Source organism: Carlito syrichta, unplaced genomic scaffold, assembly GCF_000164805.1.
Source record: "Carlito syrichta isolate Samal-C Ts95f unplaced genomic scaffold, Tarsius_syrichta-2.0.1 Scaffold311720, whole genome shotgun sequence".
Classification (NCBI taxonomy): domain Eukaryota; kingdom Metazoa; phylum Chordata; class Mammalia; order Primates; family Tarsiidae; genus Carlito; species Carlito syrichta.
The window spans coordinates 8,235-18,754 of NW_007255816.1; the positions used below are offsets into that span (position 1 = coordinate 8,235).

At 52.1% G+C, this 10,520-nt stretch overlaps 1 protein-coding gene across 1 annotated transcript in view; it reads right to left on the bottom strand.

The window, feature by feature from the left end:
* CERS4 (ceramide synthase 4) overlaps window positions 1-1,538 on the bottom strand; it is a gene marked incomplete at its 3' end in the record, with an annotated part of 9,736 nt that extends 8,198 nt beyond the window's left edge. The window contains exon 1 of the mRNA XM_008068998.2: window positions 1,366-1,538. Within this exon, the coding sequence (XP_008067189.2) occupies window positions 1,366-1,538 (173 nt within the window). The remainder of the gene's footprint in view (window positions 1-1,365) is intronic.
* Between the last annotated feature and the right edge of the window lie 8,982 nt (window positions 1,539-10,520).

Genomic DNA, 10,520 nt, shown 5'->3' on the forward strand with positions numbered 1-10,520 from the left:
AGCCAGGCACAGTGGCTCAGGCCTATAATCCCAGCAGTTTGGGAGGCCAAGGGGAGAGGATTGCCTGAGCCTAGGGATTTGAGACCAGCCTGGGCAACTTGTTGAGATCTCATCTCTACAATAAATCAAGAAAAATTAGCTGGGCATGGTGGTGCATATGCCTGTGGTTCCAGCTACTTGGAAGGCTGAAGCAGAAGAATCACCTGAGCCCAAGAGGTCGAGGCTGTGAGTGTGCCACTGCACTACAGCCTGGGTGACAGAGTGAGACTCCAACTAAAAAAAAAAAATAGCCGGGCTCGGTGGCTCAGCCTGTAATCCCATGCCTTTGGGAAGCTGAGGTGAGTGGATTGCCTGAGCCCACGGGTTCGAGACCCGCCTGGGCAGGCGAGACCTCATCTCTACAATAAATCAAAAAATTAGCCAGGCGCGGTAGCGTGCACCTGTAATTCCGGCTACTTGGAAGGCTAAGGCGGAAGGATCGCTGGAGCCCAGCAGGTCGAGGCTGCGATGGCCGGAAGCGGCCACTGCACTCCAGTCTGGGTGACAGAATGAGACTCCAACTCAAAAAAAAAAAAAAAAGGTCGGGTGCAGTGGCTCATGCCTATAAATCAAGAGAAAAAAAAAAAAGGAGAGAAACAGAGAAAATTAATTTTGGCTGGGTGCAGTGACTCAAGCCTGTCATCCCAGCATTTTGGGAGGCCGAGGCGAGATGACTGCCAGAGCCTGCGGGTTCAAGACCAGCCTGGGCAACATGGTGAGACCTCGTCTCTACAATAAATCAAAAATTAGCCGGGTATGGTAGCGTGGGCCTGTAGTTCCAGCTACTTGGAAGGCTGAGGCGGAAAGATCCCCTGAGCCCAGCAGGTCAAGGCTGCCGTGGCCGTGAGCAGCAAGCCACTGCACTCCGGCCTGGGTGACAGAGTGAGACTCTAATTCAAAAAAAAAAGAAAGAAAAAAACCAACAAGGAGTCAGGCGGGAAGGGAGGGGTCAAGGAGAGACCAGCCCCCAGCAAACAATGGGAGGAAGCCCCTAGGCTCTGCTTCCAAACAGGAGGGAGGTGCCAGGGGCTTCCCCACTTAGCAACAGTGGCCTCTGCAGGCTGGCTGGCCCTAGGTTAGCACGCGGGCATATGTCTTCCAGGGTCCCTGCCCTGCCTGGTTAAGATGCTGGCACGCTCAGTCCAGCTGCAGCCAGTGTTCCGAGAAACCAGCGATCAGACCAGAAGTGGCGGCGGGGAGCACTTAGGGTGGGGAGGACAGGCTGAAGCCAGGAAGAGCTCTTTGTTGTAAAGCCAAGTTCCACTGGGGACGGCTTGTGATAGTAGACCATGCACACAAGAGACCACGGCATGGGGGTACACTCACCTCTCAAAGGTGATGCGCATGGCTACCAGGACCAGCGCCAGGGGCAGGGACGCCAGCATGTCCCGGGGGTGGGCGTAGACCTGGCCATCTCGGTCCTCCAGCTGGGCCCACGAGCTGTTGGGTGGCAGCCAGAACCTGTCCTGCCAAAACCACTCGTTGAGGCTGGACACCATCCTGTGGAGACATGTTAAGGTAAGCAGGAGCCCCGTGGGCAGGACAGGTGAGGCAGCTGACAAGGACTCTCCCTCCACACCCTATCAGCGCCACGGACAACCCAGAGGCAGGGCTGGACGGTGGCTGTCTTCCTGCCTGGGACACTGGAGCTGCTCTCTGGTCTCAGCAGGGCGGGACTTTGGCCACCACCCCACTGTCATCCCTGATCCCCCCAAAGTCTGATAGAGTTTGCTATGGCCAATGTAGAAGGCAGATGTGAGCTGTGTGTCCTTAGGCAAATGTCCCAACCTCTCTGAACCTCAAGTTCACCAGTAACACAGGTTCAGTAACGCCCATATCTCTCAGCCTAGCCTGGGAAAGTGCTTGGCCTACGGACCCTTAACAAAAGTGATAATAAGGCCCGGCATGGTGGCTCATGCCTATATCCCAGCACTTTGGGAGGCTGAGGTGAGAGAGTTGCCTGAGCCCATGGATTCGTGACCAGCCTGGGCAACTTGGCCAGACCTCACCTCTACAATAAATTAAAAATTAGCCAGGTGTGGTAGCGTGCACCTGTAGTTCCGACTACTTGGAAGGCTGAGGCGGAAGGACTTGCCTGAGCCCAGCAGGTCAAGGCTGGGGTGGCCATGAGCATGCCACTGCCCTCCAGCTTGGGCGATGGAGTGAAATTCCAACTAAAAAAAAAAAGTGATAATGATACAGCCCACTAAAATGATAGTTATCATTCTACAATTTACAGATGCCAAAATGTGACCAAGAAGTCAAGGGCATGGCTGCTTGGGGTCATGAACATGAGTCCTCAGAGGCCCAGGAAGGTCTCCTTCCACTGTAGGAAGCTGGCTCTGCCCAAAGGTGAGAGACTTGAAGGAATCTGGGGTGCCCTCATTGGCCACCCTTTGGAAGTGGGAGTCCCTCCAGGTATGACCGTTGGTGGGCTCGCTGGCCATCCCCAAGGCCACACTGCAGGTGGGTGGGAGAACAGGCCATGTGACCGAGTGCTGGACAGTGGAGCAGTGACCAAGGCAGGCAACTGTTCTCTGGCAGCCTGGGGCAGCTCCAGCCTGAGAGGCTCAGCCTGCTTGAGGAGCCCCAATTGCTCCCTTTCCCCAGATCTTGAGTCAAGTGCCTGAACTACCACAAATGGTTCCCACTTGGAAAGGGGGTCTATTCATTTGTTCATCTGTCCATCCATCCATCATCCATCCATTCACCGTCACCCATCCACTCATCATTCATCTACTCGCCGTCATCCATCCATCCGCCATCATCCATCCGCCATCATCCTTTATCCATCCGCCATCATCCATCCATCCGCCCTCATCCATCCATCCGCCTTCATCCATCCATCCGCCATCATCCATCCATCCGCCTTCATCCGTCCATCCGCCATCATCATCCATCCATCCGCCATCATCCATCCATCCGCCATCATCCATCATCATCCATCATCCATCCGCCATCATCCTTTATCCATCCGCCATCATCCATCCATCCGCCATCATCCATCCATCCGCCATCATCCATCCATCCGCCATCATCCATCCATCCGCCATCCATCATCCATCCGCCATCATCCATCATCATCCATCATCCATCCGCCATCATCCTTTATCCATCCGCCTTCATCCATCCATCCGCCCTCATCCATCCATCCGCCCTCATCCATCCATCCGCCTTCATCCATCCATCCGCCTTCATCCGTCCATCCGCCATCATCATCCATCCATCCGCCATCATCCATCATCATCCATCATCCATCATCATCCATCATCCATCTGCCATCATCCTTTATCCATCCGCCATCATCCATCCATCCATCCGTCATCCTTCTGCCCCTTTATCATCCATCTATCTGTCCACCCCCAAAACATCTGTCCATCCACCCATAATCCATACATCCATCTACCCATCTGTCTGTCCTTCCAACCATCTGGTTTTCCATTCATCCATCAATTTTTCCATCCACCTGTCCTTCCATCCAGGCCAGAGATGTTCTCCAGTTGGCTTGTATATGTCAGGTTGGGGCTGGGCCTTGAGGGCATAGCAGGGGAACAAAGCCGACACATTCCTGTCCCTGCGAGCTCACAGCAAGCACAGCAGGGAGCCAAGAGACAAATAAACAGAGGGACACATAAATGAGATACCAGAGTGTAAAGGGGCCCAGTAGAAAACCCATAGGATGGTGTGACTATATATATATATTTTTTTGAGTTGGAGTGTCACTCTGTCGCCCAGACTCGAGTGTAGTGGCACGCTCATGGCCACCCCAGCGTCGACCTGCTGGGCTCCAGTGATCCTTCCACCTCAGCCTTCCAAGTAGCCAGAACTATAGGCACGCACTACCAGTCTCGCCAAGTTGCCCGGGATGGTCTCAAACCCGCAACCTCAGACAATCCACTTGCCCTGGCGTCCCGAAGTGCTGGGATTACAGGAAGAAGCCACCACACCCAGCCAAAAAACCTTTTAGGCTTAGCAGGATGGAAATCATGGGTGACTCTGGAGAGAGTTATCTAGACAGAGTGCTTAATGGATTGAAAAGTTAATGTGGCTTAAGTACAGAGAGCAAAAATAAATGAAATGCATCCAGAAAAATCAGATGGACGGATGGGTGAATGGAGGTAGGGACTGATAGGTCCAGGAGAGATGCGGGCAATACAGACAGAGCATGAAGGGGTAGATCTGGTGGTAGGAACACAGGCATCCACTGTCAGATCCTTTCACCTTTTCTGTAGATTTGAAATGTTCATCGTAACATGTTGGGACAGGCTGAGTGCAGTGGCTGATGCCTATAATCCCAGCACATTGGGAGGTGGAGGCGGGCCTTGTCTCTACAACAAACAAATAAATAAATAATTAGCTAGGCGTGGTGGCACACGCCTGTGGTCACAACTACTTGGAAGGCTGAGACGTAAGAATCAAATGAGGCCAGCAGGTCGAGCCTGTAGTGGCCGTGAATGTGCCACTGCACTCCAGCCTGGGCGACAGAGTGAGGCTCCCGCTCAAAAAAAAAAAAAGAGCTTCAGCCTTCCACGAAGCTGGAACCACAGGCACACACCATCACGATCGACTAATTTTTTGGTTTATTGTAGAGATGAGGTCTCACCAAGTTGCCCAGGCTGGTCTCAAACCCCTGGGCTCAGGCAATCCTCTCGTGTCCATCTCCCAAAGTGCTGGGATGACAGAGGAGAGCCAACATGCCCAGCCTATTTTATTTTATTTTTTTGTAGAGACAAGGTTCTTGCTATGTTGTCCAGGCTGTTCTTGAACTCTTGGGCTCAAGCAATCCTCTTGCCTGGGCCTCCCAGATTGCTGGGATCACAGGTGTGAGTCACCATGCTCAGTAGAACTTTAATAAAAGCAACTTGGCTAGGTGCAGTGGCTCACACCTATAATCCCAGCATTTTGGGAGGCCAAGGTGAGGGGATTGCCAGGCCATGTTTCCTAGCTTTGGCCCCCTCCCCTATCTTGGGGAGGCAAATTTCCTCTCTCTCTGTCTCTCTCTAATTTACTTTCTAAATAAACTATATTTTCTAGTCTAAAAAATAATTTCACTCATACACAAAAGGAAAGACAGGACCATGAACGCTTATGTTCCTATACCCCAACTCCAATGATCCTGGATGCATTTCTTTTTTTTTGAGTAGGAGTCTCACTCTGTCGCCCGGACTGGAGTGCAGTGGCCGCTTCCGGCCACTGCAGCCTCAACCTGCTGGACTCCGGCGATCCTTCTGCCTCAGCCTTCCAAGTGGCCGGAATTACAGGCGTGCGCTACCACGCCTGGCTGATTTTTTGATTTATTGTAGAGATGAGGTCTCGATGCATTTCAAAGAGGGCAACACACTGCAAGTTCCATCACCCCTAAACATTTCAGCACACAGATCATGAACTAGGCTTCAGCATTTGCCAATGCTTTTGTTTTTTTCAAGGTGAAATGTACCCGAATGAAAGACATATGTGTTAAGAGCACAGTCTGAGTTTAGACAAAACCCACGTACCTGGCTAACCTAATCTCGACCACAAACATGCCTTCCAGAAAGTTCCCTCATGCCCCTTCTCTGTCCGTCTCCACCCCCGACATTCAAAGGTAACTTCTGTTCCAATACACGTATTTTTTTAGAGACAGGGTCTGGCTCGGTCGCCGAGGCTGGAGTGCAGTGGCACAATCATAGCTGACTGCAGCCTCAACCTCCTGGGCTCAGGCGATCCTCCCCAATCAGCCTCCTGAGTAGCTGGGACTAGAGGCACACACCACACACCGCTCATTTTAAACTTTTTTGTAGAGAGGAGGTCTCACCATGTTGCCCAGGCTGGTCTCCAACTCCTGGGCTCAAGCCATCCTCCTGCCTCGGCCTCCCAGCGCACTGGGATGACAGATGTGAGCCATTGCATCTGGCTCCAATTTATTGTTTGTCATCATAGATTAGTTTTGTCAGTTCTAGGACTTCATATAAATGGAATCACATGCCATGTCTTCGGGTCTGGCTCCTTTCACTCTGTGGAATGTTTTTGGGACTTATCCACGCTGTTGCCTCTGACAGGAGCCTTCTGCTTTCCTATTGCTACATTGTATGTGTTGTGTAGATGTAGCACAGGGCATATTCATCACTGCTTGATGGACATTTGGGAGGCTTCCAGGTTCGGGTAATTACTACCAAAGCTGCTATGAACAATCACATCTGCGTCTTGTGTGAACAGAAGCTTTCATTTCTCCAGGGTAACTCCCTAGGAGTGGGCTGCCGGGTCAGATGGTGGTTGCATGCTTAACTTCATAAGCAACCGCCAGGCCGGGCACAGCGGCTCACGCCTGTCATCCCAGCACTCTGGGAGGCCAAGGCAGGAGGACAGCTTGAGGTCAGGAGTTCGAGACCAGCGGGCTGACATAGTGAGGCCCTGCCTCTACAAAAAATAAACAAATAAGCAACTGCCAAGCTGCTTTCTAGGGTGGCTGTACAGTTTTACTCTTCCACCAGTGGTGTCTGGGGGGAGGGGTTCCGTTGCCCTTGATTTTATTTTAGGGGCGACTCAAAGCCTCAGGGTGTTGCCAGGAGTGGTCTTTCGGATGCCAGCAGGCTCTGGACTGTCCAGGTGAGATGAGGTTAAGAAAAGATGCTGATTCCCAAGATACCCTGAAAATCTAGCCCCAGGAGTTGAATGTCCCAGACAAAGGAGCCAGAGGAGAGAGGGTTTGGGATAGGGAAATGGGAAGATATTGGTCAAGGGATACAAAATTTCCATTAAGCAGGAAGAGTAAGCCCAAGAGATCTATTGCACAACAGAGTGACTGTAGTTAATAGCAATGTAGTTAAATCACACACCTGAAGCTTGCTACAAGACTAGATTGCGCTGAACATAGTAGCTCACCCCGTAATCCCAGCAATTTGGGAGGTTGAGGGAGGCCTGCTTAAGCCCAGGAGTTCAAGACCAGCCTGGGCAACATAGAGAGACCTTGCTTCTACCAAAAAAAACCCCAAAAAACAAAAAACCTTATCTGGTCATGGTGGCGTACCTGTAGTTCCTGCTACTCAGGAGGCTGAGGGGGAAGCATTGCCTGAGCCTGGGAGGTCAATGCAGTGAACCATGATTGTGCCACCGCACACCAGTCTGGGCGACAGAGTGAGACCCTGACTCAAAACAAAACAAAAACCAGGCAGCACCAATCTACAGTGCTTGCGTGGGTAGCCTGTGACTGATTTGCAAGTGACCACAGACACAAGTGGCTTAAAAGAACACACGTGGCCGGGCTTGGTGGCTTAACCTGTAATCCTAGCACTTTGGGAGGTCAAGGTGAGTAGATTGCCTGAACCCACGGGTTCGAGACCTGCCTGGACAACTTGGTGAGAACTCATCTCTACAATAAATCAAAAATTAGCCGGGTGTGGGAGCGCACACCTGTAGTTCCAGCTACTTGGAAGGCTGAGGCGGAAGGATCGCTGGAGCCCAGCAGGTCAAAGCAGCGGTGGCCTGGAGCGGCCACTGCACTCCAGTCTAGGTGACAGAGTGAGATTCCAACTCAAAAAAAAAAAAAAGAAAAAAAACACCTTCTTACGTTTATTATCGGATGGTTCTGCTGGGCAGAAACCCAAAATGGATCTCACTGGGTTAAAGAGCAAGGTGTGGCACACTCTAGGGAAGAAGCAATGTCCTGCCTTATTATGATGATTTGTTTATTTGTTTGTTTGTTTATCTTTTTGAGTTGAAGTCTCACTCTGTTGCCCAGGCTGGAGTGCAGTAGCATGCTCACAGTCACCGCAGCCTCGACCTGCTGGGCTCAGGCGATCCTTCCCCTCAACCTTCCACGTAGCCGGAACCACAGGTGTGCGCCACCACACTCGGCTAACTTTTTGATTTATCGTAGAGATGAAGTCTCGCCAAGTTGCTCAGGCTGGTCTTGAACCCATGGACTCAGCTGGCCCTCTCGCCTCTGCTTCCCAAAGAGCTGGGATTACAGGCATAAGCCACCACACCCAACTATTATTATTATTATTATTTTTTTGAGTTAGAGTCTCACTCTGTCGCCCAGACTGGAGTGCAGTGGCCAGTGCAGTGGCCGCTCCTGGCCACTGCAGCCTCGACCTTCTGGGTTCAAGTGATCCTCCCCTCTCAGCCTCCCGAGTAGCTGGGACTACAGGCGCACACCACTATGCCCCGCTAATTTTTTAATTTTTCGTAGAAACAAGGTCTTCGTATGTTGCCCAGGCTGGTCTTGAACTCTTGGGTTCAAGCAATCCTTCCTCCTCCTAGAGGATTATAGGCCTGGGCCACCACACCCAGCTTTTTTTTTTTTTTTCTTTTAAGCGATGGGATCTCACTCTGTCACCCAGGCTGGAGTGCAGTGGCATGACTATAGCTCATTGCATCCTCAAACTCCTGGGCTAAAATGATCCTCCCGCCTCAACCTCCTGAGTTGCAAGTACAGCCTCCTCCTCTTAGAAATCCTCTCACTCATCCGACAGACCCCTGACGGAAGGGGTCTGGTTGTCCCAGGAAACCGCGGACGGAAGGGGGCTGGTTGTCCCAGGAAAGCCTCCAGCCAGCCAGAGCTGGAGCCAGAACCCAGGAATCCAGACCCGCAGCCCCATGTTTCTCCTCCATGCAAGGCCTGAAGCCTTGACACATCTTCGTGTGTTGTGGCGGGTGAAAGTCACAACGGCCGTGGAGAACAAGGGAGAATACACGAGAGCAATGACTTCTCCACTCTCAAGCCTCTGCTCATGTCCCTAGCCTCAAGGCCCACCATTCATTGACTGGCACTCTGATCCCAGCAGCCCACATACCCCAGGCGTGACAAATACTGCCTTCTTTCTAGAATACTCGTTTCATTTTTTTTTTTTTTTTTGAGTTGGAGTCTCACTCTGTCACCTAGACTGGAGTGCAGTGGCCGCTCCCGGCCACCGCAGCCTCGACCTGCTGGGCTCCGGCGATCCTTCGGCCTCAGCCTTCCAAGGGGCTGGAACTATAGGCATGCGCTACCACACCCGGCTAGTTTTTGCTTTATTGTAGAGATGAGGTCTTGCCAAGTTGGTTAGATGGGTCTTGAACCCGCAGGCTCAGGTAATCCACTCACCTCGGCCTCCCAAAGTGCTGGGATTACAGGCTGAGCCTCCGAGCCCGGCCGCTCATTTCATATTTATTGCACCCTGCCGAGTGCTGAAGATACAAAGCAGTGGAGATAGCAAGCAATGTCTGCCATGAAGGGTTTACACACTCTCCTTGTCTGTTTGGCAAACTCCTAAGCATCCTTCAAAACGTAGCGCAAGCTGGGCTCGGTGGCTCAGCCTGTAATCCCATGCTTTGGGAGGCTGAGGTGAGTGGATTGCCTGAGCCCACGGGTTCGAGACCCGCCTGGGCAGGTGAGACCTCATCTCTACAATAAATTTTTTAAAAAATTAGCTGGGCATGGTGGCGCGCGCCTGTAATTCCGGCTACTCGGAAGGCTGAGGCGGAAGGATCGCCGGAGCCCAGCAGGTCAAGGCTACGGTGGCCGGGAGTGGCCACTGCACTCCAGTGTGGGCAACAAGAGTGAGACTCCAACTCAAAAAAACAAACAAACAAAAACAAAAAACAACAACAAAAACAGCGCAGCTGTCACCTCCTCTTGGAGGTACCCCCTGATTGCCCTGCTTTGGATCCAGTTAAAGCATCCTTCCCCAACCCTGTTTCTCTCTCTGGGATGTTGGGAACTGGCCAGGCAGTCTTTTGTTGGGGGGCTGAAGAAGGAAGTATGACTTGTCTCAAACTCTAGTACCCTCAGACCCACCCCTTCCTGCGTGGAACAGAAAGGGGAATAGAAACACACTTTCTAAGCCAGGGAGCCTTCCGAGGAGGCTTCAGAGGGGGCACCCTGACTGTGGCAGCCTTAGCTCTGGGAGCCTCGATTTCATCACTTAGTGGTGGGATAGGTGCCCACCCTTTCTGAAGGGTGATGAGGCAGCCCAACGGCCCCAGTCTGGGCAAACAGGAGGGGCTCAGGTGTGGCTGTAACCAGGCATCCTGGGCCAGCAGGGTATGGGGCCTAGAGCCACCTGTCTGGATTTTTAGCTTTTCTCCTCTGGGCCCCGCTCTTCTGTTCATTCCTGGTTAACACCGTCTCTCTGTGAAAAATGGGTCCAGCCACATCCCTTCCTTGCTATTGTGAGGCTCAGGGGAGGGTGGGCGGTTCATAAACACTCCACTCGGATATCATACTTGGTTTTTTTAGAGAAAGGGTCTTGCTCTGTTGCCCAGACTGGAGTGATGTGGGGCATTCATAGCTCACTGCGGCCTCCAACTCCTGGGCTCAAGCGATCCTCCTGTCTCAGCCTCCCAAGTAGCTGGGAGTACAGGCATGTGCCACCACACCCAGCTGGCTTTTTTTTTGCTTTTCTTTTTTTCTTTTTTTTTTTGAGTTAGAGTCTCACTCTGTCACCCAGACTAGAGTGCAATGGCCGCTCCCGGCCACCGCAGCCTCGACCTGCTAGGCTCCAGTGATCCTTCCACCTCAG